General features: G+C 42.1%; 1 protein-coding gene across 4 annotated transcripts in view; it reads left to right on the top strand.

Annotated features, from left to right (window-relative positions):
• The window catches only part of RPS6KA2 (ribosomal protein S6 kinase A2), a 534307-nt gene that overhangs the window by 501604 nt on the left and 10483 nt on the right, over window positions 1–22220 (top strand). For all 4 annotated transcript variants that reach the window (XM_059714848.1, XM_059714854.1, XM_019479851.2 and 1 more), the window contains 3 exons: window positions 11659–11748; window positions 15043–15201; window positions 16437–16598. In XM_059714848.1, the coding sequence (XP_059570831.1) occupies window positions 11659–11748; window positions 15043–15201; window positions 16437–16598 (411 nt within the window). The remainder of the gene's footprint in view (window positions 1–11658; window positions 11749–15042; window positions 15202–16436; window positions 16599–22220) is intronic.

The raw sequence follows: 22220 nt of genomic DNA, 5'->3' as shown, positions 1-22220 counted from the left end.
GGTCATTTTGTTGCAGTGATCTCTTTGGCTTCCTGGTCACCCTTCTCTGTGGATTGAATCCCAGCCCTGCTGGGCCTTCATGGACCACTGGCAGTCACTAGTACCTGGTAGGCAAAAGTGTATTTATTGTCCATCACTTCTATTGCAAAGCCCTCTCCACTGAGCTGTGTAGAACACTATCCTGTAAAATAAGCTTCCCTACCTTACAGAGAACTGTGTGGATGGATTAACTAATGTTGGTACATTGTTTGGAAAATAATAGTTACCATGAAAGCATTAAGTAATGATGCTATCATTGCAGGTTACTGTTCTGTATCAGCAATATGTGGAAGTGACTGGACATGTTCTATATCTGTTGAGCTTTACTCTCCCCTCACAACTTGTTCTTGTGACCATTCCATATTCTTTTTATGTGTTATTGTTAATTAAGCCAATTTATTTGAATATTCATTGTACTGCTTTTTCTGAAAGGCTTAACCATGGGGGTAAGTGAATCACTGAAGCTAATCAAAACTAATAGCACAGCTGATTGTCCCTCAGAGACAATGAGACTTGGAATAGTTCTCCTCTGAGACATCTTAAATGTAAAATTATACCATGTCCTTTAAATAATGTTAGCCTTTCTTCAGTGATTTTCATCCAGCCTGAATAATTTGACATCAGAAAAGAACCAAATTAAAACAGATGCTTGGCATGAATAAGGCTTATTTTTAGAAAGAAATATTATTGAAATGGAAACCTGTACATTTTCCAGTCATACAGAACTGAAGACTTCAATTTCTATGTCACTTCTGTTTGAATTAATATTACAGGTGAAACAGCCAGTTTAAAATATCTGCATTCACTATTTCACAGCTTTTCTTCAAAAGCATTGTTTATCCTATCTGTAGTTAGAAGAACTATTCCATCAGGGGTGACATGAATATTAAATGACTTGGAGATATGTGGCACAAATAAGGTGCACAAGCCCATGGAAAGAGTTATTTTCTACTCCTTTCCTCCTTTTCGCCCTCCACCTTGTAAAGCACTCTTTCACAAGTAGTATTACATGACTCTTCGACATACAGCTACCCTATTAATTGCGATTAACCCAGTCCAACATCCCAAGGAGGCTACTTAAGAATACTTCAAAGCATATTACACAAGAAGCAGCAGCTTTGGAAATGGTTATATAAAAGCTACCCCCTTTTCCCTGCCTTCTCTACATGTGTTTTCTAACTTTAATCAAAGGAAGATTTTTATGGTTTTTGATCTGAACCCTAGCCATGTTAATACTGAATGACACACCTCTAGCTCTGTCTTATAAATCTGGACCATCCCTACTGAAGTGCCAGTTTTCCAATGGAAGAATCTAACCACACTTCATAGTAGTGGAATATACAGGTAGCACAGGTCCCAGTGCCACCACCAGAAATGTTTAGTCTGATTTCTCTCAGGAAGTATGAGTGCAGGAGCTGGCTACTGCTACATCATTTTGATTCAGTTCTGAGCCCTGTGGTTTATTACAGTTAGGAAGAAAAAATGATGACGGAGCCAGGCATCTTTGATGTTATCTTGTTTATTAATACCAACGTCTCATTTTTCTAACCACAGGAAGAATTAAAGAGTAGACCTAACTTTTTTATTCCCAACTCCAAACCTCTCCTAGCCAGCACTTGGACTAAAAGCTTTCTCTCAACTTTTTTCAAGACCACACTGCTGGTGCTTCTGTCACGGGCCTTAGTGCTTCTTGGCTGCCTTCTCTCTTGCTCTCTAGTATATCCCCTATTTCCCTCAAACCTTTACAAATCAACAGCCAGAAAAAAAAAACTTTCATCCAGATGTGTCTTTTGGCTCTGACTTCATGTTGTGGGATCCATCTCCGTTGCAGGATTATGAAACTCAGCTGGGTACTAAGAGTCCTCCATCACTGGCTTTTCACAGTAAACTTTCATCTCCTCAGCTCCAGAGAGACTGGCTTCCAAGGAAGGTTACTTGTTTGGGGTTCCTCACAAAACCTGTCTTGCCATTGTCTCACCCATGGAAGCCCAAAATTGGCTGAAGTTTGTAGACCTGCCAGCACTGATGTTCCAGAACTGGCCTTCAGCTCTGGCCCTTAGGCTACTATTGAGAACCTCAGTATGTCAGTTCTGCTGTTCCAACTTCTGCTTCAGTGCCAAAATCCACAATTCATGCTTCATCTAGTCAGGGCACAGGGGGACTTCCCAAATCCACCTTGCCCTCCTCATCTCTGGCATTTATCTCCTTCCTAGGCTGCCTTGTCCACAACAGTACCATGTGGTGTGTTGTTCAACCTTGGATGTCCTTAGTAAAGTTTCTCCTATGAGTCCAGCATCACAGCCAATCACATCTCTGACCCAATCATTGTGGTACTACCTATCCTCCCTTGGAGTCTGTTTACCACTGTAACAGGTTGCCCTCCCCAGAGGCATTTTTTCTTTTTTTTGCCTATGAGGGGTACCCCTGAAGTCCCTTAATGTTTCATTTCTCTCGTTCGTCTCGAGTCCCTCCTTTACTCGCCTGCCACATCTTGATGTAAATATTATTTAGATGTTCTTACAAGTGGGAGACTACCTATTGTAGTTCTGTGTTGGGGTTCTTAGCCACCACGGGCCTTGTCCCCCATCTTTTTCTAGCTAGGCTTACCAGTCTAAACCCACCAGATGGGGTTTGACTCCAAGGCTCTAGCTGCTTAATCCTCTCGGGGCCCATGGCTCTCCTTTTGTCTTCAATCTGGAGCCCAGGCTTTCTAGCCCAGAGGCCTGTCCACTGGGCACAGAGCCAGCAGGCTGCAAACTCCAGTCTGGTCAGTGGCCCAAAGTTCCCACTACCCAAGAGCGCCCTTTCCTTTAGCTCGGGCTACTAGCCAAGATCCCCCCACTGGGATACAACTTAAAAGTCCTGCAACCAGCTCTGAGCCACCGGCCCTGTACGGCTGCACACTCTAGTGCACTAGGCCCTTTGGCCTTTTATGACTGTGCCCAAGGCGCTAACAAGGCCTCCTCCTCCTCTACAGCCTTGACCACAAACCACCGGTCTATCAATCAACAAATATATATAAACAGTAAGTCAATGGGTTATAACCACAAAAAAATAGAAATTAAAGAAGGCAGCATGCTAGCTTACATTCTTAGTTCTTCAGCTTCCCCGCTGTCTGTGCTGCTTCTCCCTGCGGTGCTGCTGCCACTTCTCTGAGAGTCATCAGGAGTTCCCTTCTCACAGCAGCCAGACCAGCTGCTCAGCCTCTCTGTGGAGCTCTAATGCACAGCCTCCTTCCCCTTTGGCCGCTGCCTCTAACTGCCACCAAGCCCAGGGTTTTTATAGTTCTGGCCTGCCCCCTTCCAGTCACCTGACTAGCCAGCCAGGCTCAGCTTTTAACACCTACAACCATTGAGAATACATCAAGAGTTCCATAAGTGCAAACATTCCTCTACTGCACTGTCTGCCTCACATCAGACATGGGGCAGTGGACAAAGCCTTTCAAGATATGGTCATGATGAGGTGCCTACCATTGCATTTGATGTTCCTTTTCCTTTTCTCCTCTTTCGACAGCTGCCAGCAATCTGCATAGGTTCACATTACCTCAGACCATTGAGTTCTAGATACCATCATGTGCTATAAAATTTAGTTTGCTAGGCCTTCAAAATCCCCCTTTCTACTCCTTTTCACAAGATACAATTCTCACAAGATATAATGCAGCAGAAACACTCCTTGTAAACTCCAGGGGAAGTAACAAAACAGCTCCCCTGGCATCTCAGAAAGAAGAGATTGCACAAGAAGAGGAAAGGTTGTGTTATCCTGGACTTAAGGAGACTGAGCAACTTCATCCACAGACTCAAGTACAAGGAAGTCAGTTTAGCAGCTATTATGATGTCCCTGCAGGGTGGGGACTGGCATTCACATTACTTTCATATCTTCACATAGAAAATACCTCCAATTTGTGATGTATCAAGATCATTACCAGCACAAAATGCATCTCTTCAGATTTTCAGTAGCAGCAAGGGTTCTCACCATGGTTCTCTCAGTAGTAGCTGAGATGGCCTAAAAAGTCACTGTTTACTTCTACGTGGACCACTGCATGGTAAAAGGGGTAGCATGGTTAGAATGATGGTTTTTATCCATGATGGACCCCCAGGATCTCCCAGGGTCAAAAAAAAACCTGTGCTGCAATAACTCATCTGGCTGGCCTGTGATGATAGTAAAAACCTGTCTCTTGATTCCCAGCCACAAGGCCTCCTGCATCTCCATGATGTCACATGCCAGACTTCATTTCAGGTGCATATAGTCCTAGATGTGGACCATCTATGCCCTAGGAAAATATTCTCTAAGTATGAGATTGACAGTTCCCTGTGCTGCCCAGGCTTCCCTTCCCTTTTAGAAGGACCCACTCCATATGTGTGTAAAGAAATGTCTTTTCTCCCCTTACATCTCTGTGTACTCATAAAAATGGACACCTCTTTGTTATACTGAGGAGCCCAGGCTGCTGAACTTCAGGCACAAGGCCTTTGGTTACAGTGTGAAGCAAAATTATCAATATGTTGGAATTCATGATGGTACAAAGACCTTATCAAGCCTTCCTCCTTTCCATTGAAGGGTATCATGTACAGCTTACAGTAGACACCAGGCAGGGTGGTGTGCTTCTGTGCAGGGAAGGTGCCTGGCTATGGAACTGGTGCATCCAGCATCAGATATACCTGTCTGCAGGGCACCTCCCAAGTATCCAAAATATCTGTGCAGGCCATCTTGGCCGATTCATCTCTCAGCATCTGAATGGGAGATCAAGGACCTGGTTTCCTGGCCCATCTTTTCAGACTAGGGCTACCTCGAATACATTTGTTTGCATCTGATTTCAACATTCAGACCCATCCTGCTCCAAGGAAGGCCTCTTTCAAGGATCTCTGCAGAATGTCTGCCTTCTTTAATAGTTAGGAATCCTCTTGTATGCTTTTTTCTCCATACCACTGATTCTATGAACACTTTGCAAAGTGTGAGATGACTTCTTGACATGATAAGCAAGGAAGATTCAGTATTTTCCTTTAGACAGGACCTCTTTTGTTTTAAAATATTATAAGGCTTATTTCGTAAATGTACCTAGATGGAAGTATACCCCTGCCTTCTGCTAGACAGTAAAATACATGAAGATTTTATTAGTGAAACAGTAAGAGACACTGCATATTATCTGCATTGAAACCACCCCACTAAAGAAAAGCATCACCTAGGATTAGCACAGAAGAGTCTTTCAGTGAACCCAGGAAGACTGACATATATAAAAAATCTATTTATAGTGATCCTGTGGCTTGCACCCTTATTTTTCTTCAACATAATAAAAAACCCCTATATCTGATTTTTAGCTCTGCTCTGCAAAAGCACCAAAGCCCTTGCTGTAGGGTTCAGAGGAGGGCCACCCGCTTGGTTGGAGGGCAACAGGGCAGGCCCTATGGGGAGAGGCTGAGGGGCCTGAACCTGTTCAGCCTCAGCAAGTGGAGGCTGAGGGGGGGATTTGGCGGCTGCCTACAAACTCGTTAGGGGAGATCAGCAGCAAATAGGAAGGGCCCTGTTCCCTTCAGCAGCACCTGGGGTGACAAGGATCAATGGCCAGAAACTGCTGGAGAATAGGTTCAGGTTAGAGATTAGGAGGCACTATTTCACTGTTAGGGTGGCTAGGATCTGGAAACAACTTCCTAGGGAAGTTGTCCTCGCTCCTACCTTGGGTAAATTCAAAAAGAATTTGGACAAACACCTGTCTGGGGTTGTGTGATCCCAGCGTGTGCTCCTGCCAGTGGCAGGGGGTCAGACTAGATGATCTGTTCAGGTCCCTTCTGACCCGAAACTACTATGAAACTATGAAACTACTATGAAACTATGTACTTTCAGTTTGTTTATACAATAGTATGTCTTTCTGAGCTTGTGTTCCTCACCACGAAGAGAGATAGATCAAAATGGGAGCACCTTCTCACATGATTTGATACCTTAGCATTGGAAAAAGAAAATAAAAGTAGTCTCCTAATATAATATTAGTGTGTTCATGCATGTGTGTGCATGTGCACATGTCTATTTGCTTGAGTTCAGTTCAAAATGAGAGTTACAACTTCCCAGGGGGAAAAATGTTAACCTCTGTATGTAAAGAACTAGAAGTGTTCATGGGATATCATGGAGATAGATGAAAAATGACTGTCAAGAGACAAATAGGTGGCTTAGGGAAACAGAATGATCAGTGTAGAATGGTCTCTGTTAACAGAAAGACAAAGGGAAAAGTAGGGTGGCATTTTAGGCCTCTGATAGACATTATGTTTATGGCCTGATTAACATGTTAATTGTGCCATAAACTACAACTTGCCATACATTCAGCCAATTGAGGCACCATTCAGTCAATTTGAGGTGTCAACCCAACCACAAAGATGTTCTACATATAATGTAGAACAAGGCTACCAAATTCATCCAGCCCCAGAAGCCACATCCAGATGTGCAGATGTGTGGTTTGTGGTGCTGCACACCTCTTTGTGGCACAACAAACTGCATACCTGGAATGTTAAAAGGTGCCCTGCTGTGCAAATTTGGAGGTCAGGTGCAAATTTTACCAAGAAACCCCAGTAGCAAAAAAAAAGAAAAAAAAGAAAAAGGCATTTAAAAAGTGGTGCAGTGCACACAAGGGGAGCATGTGCTGGAAGACGCAGAATCTTGGTCCTCCAAGGAGATGCTTTGGCTGCCGGCCAGAGTGTCTCCACTTCTTTAGTTGTCCCTTATCTCCTCCAGCATGCTGGTAGCTAGGAGGGAGGGGAACAGGCAGTTTCCCTGAAGCGGGGCAATTTTCCCCACACCAAAATGCACCTGCAGTGGCATGCACTGCAGCACAAATTTGTGCCACTCCTATTTTTGCTGCTGCAGGCATATGCCCCTGCATGTGAGGATGTGCCCATACAGTAGTTGGTGGGGGCAGCTCCAAGACCTCAACTGGCATCTAGAGCTTCCCATGCCCAATCCCAGTGCTCAGCTAGGCATCAGGCTCTGTCCCCTGCCTGATTCAGAGGATTGACTTGGGGGTGACCCCACAGGGACACAAGGAATTTTATGTCCCATCCCAAATATCACACTTGTATTGTTGTTTTACTGATCATTCTATACTCTGTAACACTAAAACGAACAACATGTACATGTAAATATGGGTGGGGTTGTATATCATTCTCCAGTTTAAAACTTCCCAAAGGAATCTTGGCCTTCAGTTGCTTGTTTTTGGGAACCTGTCTTCCTGTAATTTGCTCTCCCACTCTCAGTCTAGCTCCTTTAATTTGAATAATGAATGCAGGAAAATAAAGGGTGAACTGTCAGTCAAATCCTTCTCTCTCCAACTGGTTTTAAAGTGACAGAGCAGTTAAGCAGAAACTTAGTACATAAATGGTTTACAGAGCTGAGAAGGGGTCTGGAGCCTTTGAAAGTTCTATTCATTAAGCATACAGTTAATATATGCCCGAAGCCTGCCGACTCTCTGATACTCTCCTCTTTTGTTATCATCTCTCATAGCTTTACCTCATGAACCTGCATCTCTTTGTAACTTTTTACCTACCCCAAATATACAGCAATGTTTGTACTTTAAATTACAAGGGATAACTATATACAATGCATATATTATAACCACTCCTTTCCAAAGTAACACTTTACATTTACACACCTCTTGTCCCTTTTGCCAGAATCTCAAGGCATTATGAACATACTGTCTTCTGTCTTATATAACCCCCAAAACCAGCTAGGGAAAATTGGGGTTATATAAATAGAAAAAGGCTCCCTACTGGAAAATTTAGCCATGGGGCCAGGGAGATGGAGCATTGGCTGGATTAATTATCACAGCTCTGGGAGCCATGGCAGTTAATGCTGCCACTGCTCTGTACCCTTATCCCACCACCAAATTTCCAGACACATGGGGAGCACCCCCTACCCAACCATGTGCCAGATCAGGCCCCATCACATGATCCCAGCACTGGCATGCCAGGTTGAACCAGCCCCAGTGCCAATGCGCAGGCCCCAGTCCTCAAGCCTCAGTGCACACTTCCCCCTGCCCAAACCAGGAGACCTCAGACATGAAGTACTTACCTGTACTCCAAGGTAAGATATTTTTCCTTCTTGGCGCCTTCCAAAAATAGGGAGTGTGTTATATGCAAAGGCATGTTATATGCAAGAAAATATGGCACATTAAACCCTTGCAACAGCTTCATTAGTCCATCTGGTCACTGGGGACTATAGGGCTAAAGCTCAGTTCCCATTTAGAGACCTAAATAAGGAAAGGTTTGCAGTTGTTCTCAGGACCCAGAAGGGCCTTTTGTGACATTTATGGTCATATTTTCAAAAGAAAACAGCACTGGAAATTTGAGTGTGCATTATGTACAAGGAAATATGGTAAGACCAGTTTCTTCTTCTTACTAGCAAAAGTGAAAGGAAAGTCTGCACACAATCCACATGGAACAAACCAATGAGCTGGCTCAGCTCCCTAGCTGCGCTACTTATTACGAGGAAAAATCTGTTTTCCTTCATTCTGCCTTATAAAAACAAAGTGTGTCTCTTATTTTGGGGCACATGGTATGCAAGAAAATATAATATACGAATTCCAAAGACTGCAATCAGTCTGAATTGTAGAAGCACCTGCAATAGGTGTGGTAGTCACACCTTTCTTGTCACTTTTTTAGTCATGGGTCATGTGTTAAGACACTGTGGGTGCATCTACATGTGCACTTTTCTGCACAATAGACTAATTTGCTACCCAGTAAAGCATCACCATCTACATTTGCATGGCAATTAGGCCGATGTAGACTAATTTACTACACCATCTAATAGTCCCAGCAGACATAAGTACTATCCAATGGTGGAGTAAATTATTGAGCTTAAATGCACATGTAGGTGGTGACATCCAGATTAGTTTACTCCAACTCAAATTTCACTGGATTTTATTCAGTTGCGTTAATTGCACATGTAAATGTGCCCTGTGAAAATGAAAGAGAAGCATTGTAGAGAGAAAATTGTTCCAGCATGTCCTAGTGCACTGTCCAGGATTCAGGAGTTCTGTTCCCAACTCTATCAACTAGTGTTGTATGATTTCAGATAAGTCATCTATTTTACTCACTCCAGAAGAAATTACCATAGTAGATTTTTTTCTAGAATTGCTTTCTTTAGTATTATTCATTTTCTCATCATTCATTCACATATGTGCAAAAACCACTGACCCACATTCAGATTTCTAAATATGTGTTACATAACTATTGATAAAGAACCAGATGGTCAAGTGGTCAAATGTGGTATAGAGGCACAAGAAGAAGAAGAATCAGATCATTAGGATGTATTCTTCTTAAGAAATTCAAATGTGTACTACAGTTCATGAGTATTAAATTTCTGATGTATACTCAGGTGTCCTTAGACCAACATGACTACAACCAACAACCCAAAAGAAGTGGATATTTTTAATGCTTCACTTTAAGTTCTCTGGTTTAACCTACTGTAAACATGGTGCACAGTCCGGTTAGCAGCATGCTAGGCTTAGTGTTAGAGATCTTCGTTTTACTGGTACCTCTACCACACTCCTGCTGTAGGACTTTGAGCAAGTGACTTCATCTCCCTGTTTCTGTTTTCATTATTTTGTCTAAGACTGCAAACCTTTCAAAGCAAGAACATATTAGGTGTTTGTATGGTGCCTAGCATAGTGAGCTCCTGGTCTTGGTTAGGGTCTCATAATGTAAATTGAGAACTGAACTTTCCCTAACCCTTGGTTAGGGTCTCATAATGTAAATTGAGAACAGTTCACTGAACTGAACAGTGGTGTGTGCTATCACCACTGACTCCTTTAGTCCTACAGATATATTTAAATGTCTATTCCAGTCACTTAGTCTATTCAATTGTGTGCCAGAGTTACAGATCACTGTGCAGAAATTTCATGATTTTTATTATTATTGTGGATGTTACTGTGTCAAATTCACAGCATGTACTAGTTCTCTTAGGCCCCTGACAGACTTTTTTTTATGACATGATTAACTGGTTAATTAAGTCTTAAGTAGTGACCTGGCCACACATTCAGTCAATGAATGGTGTGATAAAACAAGGAATAAGCCACAAAGTTATTACACAAAATATGTGTAAATGACATTATGGCTATTTCCTATCACACCTTTAACTGAACATCTGGCCAGTGCTCCCAGCTTCTGGAGCACACTGGAGCCCTTCAAGACTCCTGAGTGCTCCAGAGGCTGGGACCGCCCATTAGCTTGAGGCTTCCAGCTGGAGGAGCACATGTAGCCAAGTTTGCAATTTGCCAGTGCAGCAGAAGTTTGGGATCATGATCCCAAGCTCCCCCTGAACCAGCAAAATGGTGTGATGGGATCTGATGCTCAGTTCCCACAGTCACACCTCCTGCCATGCACATGTGGCATGGCAGGAAGTGTGATTGTTGGGATCATGCATCAGAATACATCATGCCTTTAATTCAACATCTGTCAGGGCCCTTAGAGCACTAAACCCATCATGAATTTGAAGCCAACAAAGTCAACAGTTATTGAGTTATGATGTGAAAATGCTGCAATTATTTTTTTCAGAGCCCCAGTACTCAAAAGCTTCACTGGTGATGCCCCTAAAACTTCTCAGGGTAAAATAAATCTCTTCTGGCCAGGAGAAATTCAAGCCAAAAGACATTTTCCTGGAAAATTAGGCATTTGGTAGAATGGGTCTTTGAACTTTAGTGACAAGAGTTATAACAGAGACTCCAAAATTAGGACACTTTCCTCTGGTTACTTGAAATGGCATTACTTCACCTTACAATTTGTGTCTGTGGAATGAAAAGCATTAAAATTCAGTGTGGAACATGAAGCTTTCAGTTGGGCAAATGACCAAGCTTCTTTGACTGACATTCCAAGTGCAGCTGTTAGAAGTACTAATCAGAAATAAATGACATCCTAACAGCAGGATTTCCCTGCCCAGGTGGCATTTAAACAGCAGGTATAATGTTTTCCTCTGACCTGCTATCTAAAGGCTGGAATTTATCTGAGCTCGGTACTCCTGGACAGTGGAAGAGATAAATGTATGTGCTGAAAATGTGATGTACAAAGCAGATTTCTTCCTCAGAGGAGGGGAGCCAAAGTGGAACCATAGTGCTAGGTGCAATGCATCTCCTTCTGGATCACTCTGCTAGTGTAGCCCCAACAACAGCCACTCTTAAGTCTGTAATACCTCTTTAATGCAATGTGTGTCTATACATTTTCATTGTCATTGAACCTATCTGACAAGCAATTTCTACTCATTTATCAAGGGAGATGCAAATATAAGCCACTATTATGGATGCAGGCATTTATTTTTGCTTACGACAAGTCTGTCATCTAACTTCTCAAGTAGTTTGATGTCTAGATGACATCCCTCATACCTGCAATTATTTAAGCCCAAACAAAGTTGCAGGCCTGAAAAACATAACTGGGTTGAGAAAGCACATCTTCAAAATTCAAATTAGTTATCAAACAGTCTATTTTTATAGTAGTTTGCCAACCCAGGATCATAGAAGTTGGGTTTGCCTGTCCTAGATGGATGGTTAACAGAAGAATTTTCAGAGTTAATTCATTTGAACTGTAGATATTGCACTGTTTTGTTCACTTTTGTTAGCCTGTATCTTACTGCTCCATGCTTCTTGTATTCTAGATAATTGATAAGAGCAAAAGAGACCCCTCTGAAGAAATCGAGATTCTCCTGAGATATGGGCAGCATCCAAACATCATTACTCTGAAAGACGTGAGTAATATCAGAACACATTGGCATTAAACAGTTCTCCTCATAATACCAAGCTCACCTGCTATGATGCATCTGGAAAACTCTTCAATTTTAATTTGCAGCCACAGTGAAAACTACAGCTATTTGAGTCACCAAAAATGTCAATTTAATAACTGGATAAAAAGATGGCAATTCATCAGATCATGCATTCAGCAAATACCTTTTTATTAACTCTGCCCTAAAACCAGATCTGAAATACCATGATGCCAGAGAGAATCAAAACTAATTTGGTTTTCTTACAGCGCTTACGATCAAGATTTCTCCACCTATTTTTTCAAAACAAGTTGTCAAACACAGATTAGATAACTGGAATCGCTATGTCAGGTTCAACAGCAATTCATGTGCAAATTCTGATACTTGTTTAGTTGTGTGAGGTAATGTTATATGTAACCTGAGGGATATCCCTGGTTTGTATATAATGATAAGAGATTTTTTTTTTAACTTCCACTTGCGAAACTAGAAAATGCAGAAGAGACTTTGCCTTACCAAGGCCACTAAGGCTTTGTATACATGAGGCGACCCTAGGAAAAAATCTCCATTAGTGCTAGCCATAGTATCAGCGGTGTCAATGGCAGCACCAGCCCAGACCCCTAGAAGATGTTTTATCCCTTTCCCTGAGTGGCGTTCGTTAGTGTAGTAAAGAAATGTTGGAACTTACCTTGTCTATACTAGGGAGTCAAGAGATAGCAGTACTGGTGGAAAAGGTACTTGCTAAAATTCCCTAACATAGATGAGGACTAATTGTGCCAGCTGTCTCACGTGGAGCAGTTAAACAAAAAAGGTGCCCTTTCACAAAAAATGGTCTCCCTTCCAAAAATATGCAAAGTCCTGGAGTACCATAGTTCCAAATTTGCAAAGCCAGTGGGCCAGGGGAAAATAGAAAGCTGTGAAACACTAATCATGCAGCCTCTCAAAAGTTTTAAGTCACAAATTATATGATGTTTCTGGCACCCCACTCCTTCCTTTATACCAAGAGCTGATAATCTTTAAGTAATATTGACACAGCCCTAATCTATATTTGCCTAGGAGTTACAAGAATTGGAAACAAGATAGCTAGGATGATTTTGTGAGTTCAAACACTATGGTCATGAGCTTGGTTTAAGAACCGATATAGAACACAATAAAACTGCAGCAATGTATAGGAGATTGGCACTTTCCAACCAAGCATCCAACTGAATAGTAAGGAGAATGTGTTTGTATATGTATATTTATATGAATAAGCACATTAAAACTCATTACCATTCATTTGGACAGTAGTCTGGAAAGAGCTTTTTAAGCTTCCTATGTATTGTGCTTGCTAAATAGGCAGAAAAAGACCCATACATTATCTGTAGCCTATAAACAAAGGAACTAGGAATTGACATAATGGGTCTCTTTCATGGTTCATTTGGTCCAATATTTTGTCTCCAGCAGTGGCTGGTACCAAATGCTTAGGGAAAGGGGCAGGAAATTGCTAGATCCTAAAAGAGCTCATAAGAATCCCTAATAGATTGAATAGATAGGAAGGAATTTGTCTTAAGACCTGAAGCATGAGGTTTTACAACCCCTCCAGCAAAGTTTAGGATCGACTGTTATAGAACTGGATATTTTTGTTATCCATATAAATACCCATTCTAACAAAGGATAATGAAATTAAATTTGCTGTATTCCAATTTGGGCAACATTTTTTCTCAATTACACATTTAAAATTGAGGTGTATTTTAACAAACTACTTCCTGTCTTTGCAGTGGGAGGACATTGATAATGCCCTTGTCCCCTGGCTTTACCTGTGGCAAGTTAGGGTGCTCCTGATGTTTCCGGGCTTTGTGTCTAGTAACTGTGCATAAGGGTTCTTCATGTAGTTTTAAGGTGTTAGACCAGTGATGCTCCACCTTTTAGAGTAGTAGGTCATGTGCTTGGGATCCAATTGCACCACAGGCCACCATTCCCCTCCAATTGGGGAGGTGCAGAGGGAGAAAGGGGGAAGGGAGGTAGCTGCCAATATCAGACATAGTGGGAAGAGAGAGAGAAAGCCCTTGTTCAAAGAAGGCTGGCAGCATACTGGGCTGCATTAGTAGGAGTGTTGCCAGCAGATCAAAGGAAGTGATTATTCCCCTCTATTTGGCACTGGTGAAGCCACATCTGGAGTACTATGTCCAGTTTTGCCCCCTCCCCCCCCCCCCCCGCCACTACAGAAAGGATGTGGCCAAATTGGGGAGAGTCCAGCAGCGGACAACAAAAATGATGAGGAGGCTAGGGCACAGGATTTGTGAGGAAAGGCTGAGGGAACTGGACTTATTTAGTCTGGAGAGGAGAAGACTGAGAAGGGATTTAATAGCAGCCTTCAACTACCTGAAGGGCAGTTCCGTAGAAGATGGAGCTACACTGTTCTCAGCGGTGGCAGATGACAGAAGAAAAATCAATAGCCTCAAATTTTAGCAATGGAAGTTTAGGTTAAATATTAGGAAAAACTTTCTCATGGGGGCAGGAGGGGGAGGGGGGTAGTAAATCACTGGATATTAGGAAAGCTGTTGTTGCTAATCCCCCATGTCACAGGCTGGATCCAGTCACTTGGGGGGGGAGGGGGGCAGATCTGGCCCACAAGCCATAGGTTAGACAAACAATTTGATAGGGTGATTTAGACAGGGTGATCCTGCCTTACAGTCCAGGTTGGACTAAATGACCTCCTGAGATCCCTTCCAGTCATGCTTTGTTAGAATTATGTAAAAATGTCAACATATTTTGAAACTAACATAAATGATTTACTTACCAGCACAGCAAAGTATGTGCTATATGATATCATTGAAGGTGAGTCTTGGCCAAGAATAAGGCAGTTCATTTAGCTGATTATGAGACAAAGGAACATATTGATATTTAAAATGGCAAATTTTACACTGTAGAACTTGGAAGAGCAAATTACTGTGAGGAAGTTTGGTTTAAAGCCAGCTAAGATTTCAAGATCCATTTGTTGGTAATGCATCTACAGCTTGGTTTATTAATATTTTGTTGACTTCAGAGCAGACTTTGAAAACTGGGCTTCTGTGTAGGTAGGCTACATAGTGGCTTCAGAGATGAGTCGGCAGCCTTGATTAACCCCTGTTCTAAAAAAATACTTATACATTTTAGGTATAATGAGCATAAAATTCACTTTTCAAATATTAGCACCTATTTTCTTCTTTCAGCATCTTACAGTAATATGCCAGGGTCACTGCAAAGAGACCACTGCTAGCTAGTCTAATAGATCTATAGCATCTTATTGGTTTTCTGCTCTTCTAGGTTTATGATGATGGAAAATATGTGTACCTGGTGATGGAGCTCATGCGAGGAGGAGAGCTCCTAGACAGAATTCTTCGACAGAAGTGTTTCTCCGAACGAGAGGCTAGTGCTGTCCTTTGCACTATTGCCAAGACTGTGGACTATCTGCATTCCCAGGGTGTGAGTGTTATTGCCTCTGTCTTCTACATCAGCCTTGTTAACAACTGTTTGCTAGAAAAGAAATGTAAAATAGGGACTGACCAGAATGTGTGACCAGTTCTTGGAATGGACAGAAGTTTGGAAATTCTTATTTTTTTAATATCTATAATTATGTCCAATGTGCAGAATGGTCTCTGAGGTCCTCCTGATGTTCTGCAAACCAAATGCCTTTTGTTTATTTTGTATTTTTCATCTTAAATTATTCCAGTTTTTAGTTCTACCTATGTTGATGGTGTTATTTATTGATACCACAGCTACCATTGTAGTATCCAACCACCTTGTAGATTAGAGCTATATAATAAAATATCAAAATTCAAACACTTTGGATATTCAGATCAGCACTTAGACCTAAAAGCAAAGGCCTATTTTTCAAGTGTACATACAAATTAAGGTATCTACTGGGAAAAGGTTTAAACATCCTATAATGACGCTCAGTTTGGAAACCTGCCCTCTCTACATGTAGCAATTCAAAAAATTTATCAACATTTTTGATGATCTAGTAAAATAGCTTTTCTTTTTGCATCACCATGGTCCAAATGAGTTTGGCGGGGGCTTTTGAGCATTGTTTTTTTGGCCTGGCCTAGTTCGTTGTCATGACAGTTTTCCAAAAGAGTTGTCACATATAGAGATTATTCACGTCTCCTGAAATCGAGGCACTTCTAGCAAAACAGAGCACAGTATTTTAGGAAGGGAAATGAAGATAAATAAAAATGTCTCCTTTTCATTGTGAGCCACTCATGTTAAGAAAGTCACAGGAAGATCCTCACCCTTGAATGAGTCAACACTTTCCTCCTCTGGCAATCTGCCCTTTTAATGGAAGGATTAAACCTTTCAGATCCCAAGAGCTTCCTGTATTTTTAGAGTGCTGTATTGTATTTCTTCAGTAATTGCCTCTGCTAACCCACACAAAAGACTCCTTCCACTGGAACATCTGCCTCCCTCTTGCTATATCAGCACAAGTATTATTATTTCTGATTTTAATGGAAGTACAATTCTGCATCCATAACCTCAGCTCATTCATTTAAAAACAACCACACAAAAAAATGTATTTCTTTCAAGGACTACTCTTTACCTACCTCAAATAAGAGACTTTTTTGCACTGTTGTCCTATACTCTAAGAAATTTAGAATGGTACCAAAAACTTGAGTGCTGTAACCATCTTCTTTATATGTATTATTGATTTGTTTTCTGTGAAGGTTGTGCATCGAGATCTGAAGCCCAGTAATATTCTTTACATGGATGAATCAGGAAACCCAGATTCCATCAGGATCTGTGACTTTGGATTCGCCAAACAGTTGAGAGCAGAGAATGGACTGCTCATGACACCATGCTATACAGCCAACTTTGTAGCCCCTGAGGTAGGATTATTTTTCATAAACTATGCGTGCAGAAACTAGGTCAGAAAGCATTTCTCTGTCTTTGTGGTCCTTTTTGCTCTCTGCCTTTTTTAAAGGAATAAGGCAGAAATTAGAATAGGGATGAAAATAATATGCTCCATTGCCAGCTGCTTCCTCTTCCTGTCAGTCGTTGCTGTCATCCCCATACACCTAATGAGAGAAGCCAGTGCCTGGGTGGACTGACTTATCTATCACTTTGGTGAGTACCAAAGTAGAAGCACCACTTCCTTCCTCAACTATTTCTTCAAAAAGAATAGAAGGCTGGTTGCCTTTCAGTGAACCACATCAAAATGTAGGATTCAGATTCACCATGCCAAAGCCAACATTAATCAAGAATCAGGAGAGAGACCATCTCTAGGATGAAATCCTGGCCCTGGTCAAGTCAGTGGGAGCTTGGCTGTTGACATCACTGGAGTTAGGATGTCAGGATTCCAGGTGTGTCAAACAAGAAAGATTCTGCAAAATATCCCTCCCTTTGAACTTCTCAAGCAGTAGTCCAGGTAGGTATAATCTGTGGAGTTATAGTACAGATGTAAAGTCTTATGACTGTAAGGAACTCAGCTCACTCTAGCATAGTTTAGCCCATCCTCCTTAAGTCCTTAGCGTGGCAGCATATCTGACTCCCATCTGAGGTACAAATCTCTAGACTTATTTCTCCTGTAGGCCACTTTCACTGGGTGTGTCTACATGAGATGCTTTGCTGCACAGTAGACTAATCTACTACGAAATAGAGCATCACCATCTACATGTGCACACCATTTACTGCACAATAAATTAGTTTACTGCGCAGTTAGCAATAAATTAGTTACTGTGCAGTATGTATTAAATAGTTAGTTTACTACTTGCATTTACTGACTTGTAAATGCAAGTAGTAAACTAACTATTTAATACATACTGCACAGTAGCGCATGTGTAGAAGCTTACCAGAAATAAATTTGCTTCCAGTCAGCCCCAACACTAGAAATCCACAGGAGACAGAGAACTCCCCAGGTCCTGGTGCTGCCAGCTCCTACCAGGAGCAACACTGGGATGGGATAGCTCTCTGCCCCACCCTGTCCCAGTGCTGCTCATCTCCTGGCTCCCCACAGGAGCTGGGAGTCAAGCAGCACTGGATCTGGGCAGCTCTCTGCTTCCCTGTACATCTGGGGGCTGGCTAGGAGATGTCCCACTTCTGGGACCACACCCAGCCAGCTCCCAACTGTGTGGGGATTTCTCCAAGCAGCCCAGGGATGGTGAGAACTGGGCAAGGATTTATCTGAGCAGCCCATGGGCTGACCAGGAGCTGTCCCACTTACAGGGCATCTCCCATCCAGCCCCCAACTGTGCAGGGAAGTCCCAGTGGGCACTCTGCTTGTCCCCATGTACAGGGGACTGGGAGAGCTCTGCAGTGGCAACAGTCTCTTGGTCCCCTGAACATCAGGACCCCTCCTAATGTGTACAGGGCAAGGAGACAGCTGCCACTGCAGCTGGCAGAGCTCTTCTGGCACCATGCAGATAGGGACCAGCCCCCATGCTTCCTATCAGTCCCCAGACCAGCACTCCAGGGGAGCCCAGAGCTGCCCCGGCTGCTGCAGGGGGTCAGAGGGTAGGATCAGCCCTGCACTGGGCAAACCAGATTTGCTTCCAACAGGGAGCATGTGTAGACCTGCTCCCAGGGAAGGTTTACCCCACAGTATTTTACTGTGCAGTTAGCCTTTACAGCATGAATAGCACATGTAGATGTGCCCACTGAATAGTACCTGACCCTTTGTGTTGTCCTGTTGAGCCAGTGCTGTCTAGAGTAAGGAAGGGTATCAGAGTGTGGCTTATTATGGGAATGTTATCTCTCTTTCTCAGTTATGGTCCTTTTATGGTCCTCATCACTATTGCATCTAAGTATCTCTCAGTGTTTAATATATTTGTCCTTGCAACACTGTAGGCAAGGAAGAGCTGTTATCCCCATTTTACACATAGAGAACTAAGGTAAAAGGAAGATAAGCAATTTGCCCAGCAACGCAGAAACTACCCCCTGAGTCCCAAGGCTAGTGCTCCAAACTAAACTAGCATTCTTCCTTTCTACTTCTCTTATGCTCATTGGTAACCATGGGAACAGGATTGGGTTTCTCTCCCTGTTTGAATGATTTAAGTTGCCCACTCTCTATGGGTTTGTCCACCTGAAATGCTGGTGGACAAACCCGTATCTGCTCTTCTTATGAAGTTTCAACAAGTTTAGCTCCCACGCGATTTTTTATCACGTCTTCAAGTCATGTTCATGAGCTTATTCTTGTACCCTCAATGTACAGCTTTGTCTGTCTCTGCTAGTTTCTGCCCTATGACAAAATACAGAAGTGTTTCTTATCATAAGATTGCATCTCGTCCTCTGTCAGACATCATTTTTCAGTCAGCTGGTACCCATTTCACAACCCCATTTCCCCATAATACTCCAATCACCACAAGAAAACTTAGCAGTTTAGTTAAGCTTATAACTGTGAAGTGAAAAATAGGATTGGTTTTCCTATCAGCAGTCCTTTTGAGATGCTTTTAAAAAATATGGATTGTAGCCATCCAGTGTCAAAATGTGACATTTATTGAGCTGACATCTTCTCATTGTCTTATGATGAGATTCACAGTGTTGGACACAAGCTTCTGCTCTGTGACCTATAATGATCTACTGTAGATCACTGAGCAGTCAACACACTCCAATCAACCACACGTTCAGTCAACTGCTTCTTGTTTCTGCAGTGCAGTTTCTTTCCTTGTAACAACTTCAAAGTGTCAGGAGGTCCACCATATTTTCATAACAACTACACAGGGTTCCTTTCCACTTAGTGTGGTTGTTCAGGGACCTTCTGTATAGCCATATTCAAGGGTAAAGGTTGTAGCCATGTTGGTCTAAAAAGCAAAAGCAGGCAGTGCGGTAGAGGTGATATCTTATATTACACCAACTAGACAGTTGCAAAAATAATTTCTTTGTTTGCAAGCTTTCAGGCTCATGTGCCCTTCCTCCAGTGAGGGAGAATGTAAAAACTGTAAAATTTCTCCCAGGTAGAAATGAAACTTTATATTGCACAGGACAGCTGGAGGGTGGTAGAAGTTCTCCTGGTTGGAAAAGTTCATTTTATGCAGATTAGGCTCAGATAAAAGGCGGAGCAGTCTATTTAACTCAAAGGTGTCTGATGGCAAGCAGGATGTTTTTAGGTTTTATCCAAGCCTAATTTGCATTAAATGAACTTTCCCAGACGGGATAACTTACACCACCGTCCAGCTCTCCTGTGAAATATGACGTTTCATTTCTACCTGGGAGAAATTTTACAATCTTTGCATTCTCCTTTGCCTGGGGAAGGGTGCATGAGCCCGAAAGCTTGCAAATAAAGAAATTGTTTTTGCAACTATCTAGTTGGTATAACGAAAGATGTCGCCACACTGACTGCTTATAGCCATATTCAATGCATAACAATGAAATCAATACAGGTATTTTATTATTGTTTTAATGTCTTCCACTGCTAAGTGGAAAATCTGTTATTTAGTCATTGTTTGGTTGATTTTCAATTCTGAAATGTGGAACTAACTCTTTAAAATATATTAGGTTTAATGAAAAAAGGTACTGTGGTTGCATAACCATAGAATTTTTTCTACTGAAAATGGACTGGGCTTATAAGATTTTAATATTGACATTTTCTCAACGAATAACATGCCTCCACTATCTAAGTGTTTCTTCTGATTACTAAATATTTTGGTACACTGTCCATAATCAGAAACATCGCCAGGCCATCACATTGTCAGATTACACTTTATTAAGGCCAAGTGAAGGCAGAAATCATACTCTCAGCAACTCACAATGAGGAAAACATGTCCTAGAAATTCTGGGAACATTAGAGATTAGTTAAAACATTTTTCAGAACTGGTAGTTTACAGATGAAAATTTAAATAAATCCTAAGGGCTGCTACTACAGTTTCCCTATAATATAATGTGTCCTCCAGCCCAGACTTGCCTTGTACTTTCTCTAAGCCACCCTGCAACTATTTCTGCAATGTACTTATGAAATTAAATAGGAAGTTAAGAAGTCAGTTGAGCATATGATACAAGCAGAGGATGACAAATGTGAGATAACACATTTTGCTTACATAAATCTCCCTTTATTATGAAAAGCGTTTAATTTTTGGTAGCAGAAGGCACATAGTTAACTGAGTTCTAAGAGGAAGAACCAGTACACCACCTGGTGGGAGTAATGCTTTCTGCAAAGAGTAAAACAGGCTCATTCAGGGAAAAAACAAGCCAAAGAAACCATTTGTTACATGACCAAATATAGGAGGACATTTTATATAAAACAAGCAAACTTCATTGTTCAAATGTCAATGGAAATCTGAACAGAACCTTTTCTAGTCTACAAACATGTAAGGGCTATTTTTAATTTTTATTTTCCTGTAGATTTCCCAATTTCCATTACAAGTCAAAGCAGAAAATACCTGTGAAGAGAGTATGTTCATGATATTTTTAGCCCAGTGATACAATAGCCTAGTGGTTTGATGATTTGAGATAAACTTCTGGGTCATTTTCAGCACTGAATGGTAACATCTGAAGTACCCCCATTTCTCAAGTGGCTTGCAGTTTCTTGAGCTAAGAGCTGGATTAGATACATATTTTAAACCACATTCAGTTCCCTAGTCAAATTTAAGTGCCCCTAGTATAACCCAAGGGGCTTATTTGATTAAAATTCCAATATTAATATTAAGTGCAGTTATATTTTGAGAAGTGATTTGACAAGCAAATCCTTCTGGGGTTCTGTTTTGCAGTGGGTAAGTCTAGATTAGGAAGGGAGGTCAATGCTAGAGGAGGGGTCACCTAATATGTCTTAGATCAAGGATGTCCAACTTCTGAGTGACTGGTGGTCTCAAGACCCTAGCCACATGCCTCCCTGACACACCAGGTCGGTGCCTCCTTGCCCCGCATTGCACCATGCTAAAGCCCTGCACACCACATGGCCCCCTCTGCCCCTTGCTGGACCATGCCATCACCCCCATACTGCACCATGCAGGGTTCCTGGTCCTCTCCCAGCTGCAGGTACCCATGGGCCACCCCGTGGGCCACCAGGAGTAGGGGTAGACAGCAAAAGCAGAAGGAGGGAGGGGGAGCCCAGAGACTCTGGTGGCAGCAGCAGTTGGAGCAGTGAGGGGAGCCATGTCAGGATTAGGGGCCTAGGGACTTCAGGTCTGGATGCAGCCTGTGGGCCATCAATTAGATAGCCTTAAGTAACCACTGCCCTAACTGTGAACCTTGTCATCTGAGTACATGGAGGTTGATGCCTTTTGACTTGCATATCTCTAGGGTCAATATACACCAGCCAGCATATTTTTTAAAGTTTAAAACGGTCTATTCCAGTGTTTTAAAAAAAAACACTTGCTAAAACATGTTGGCAAATGCTTTTAAACATGACCCATTTTCCTGTAGATTTAAGACATTCCCTCCTGGGTTGGAGATTACCAAGAGTGTTGCAGATGCAGTAAGGCCAGACCTAGAGGAGGAGAGTAAGCGTGTTCTGCCATTGCCCAAGCTTGGTGAAGGTCATGTTTAGGTCAAGCGAGGTTGATTGATATGTGCTCACT

Source organism: Alligator mississippiensis, chromosome 1, assembly GCF_030867095.1.
Source record: "Alligator mississippiensis isolate rAllMis1 chromosome 1, rAllMis1, whole genome shotgun sequence".
Lineage (NCBI taxonomy): Eukaryota > Metazoa > Chordata > Crocodylia > Alligatoridae > Alligator > Alligator mississippiensis.
The sequence above is the reverse complement of the archived record's forward strand: the minus strand, read 5'-3'. Positions and strand labels throughout refer to the sequence as shown.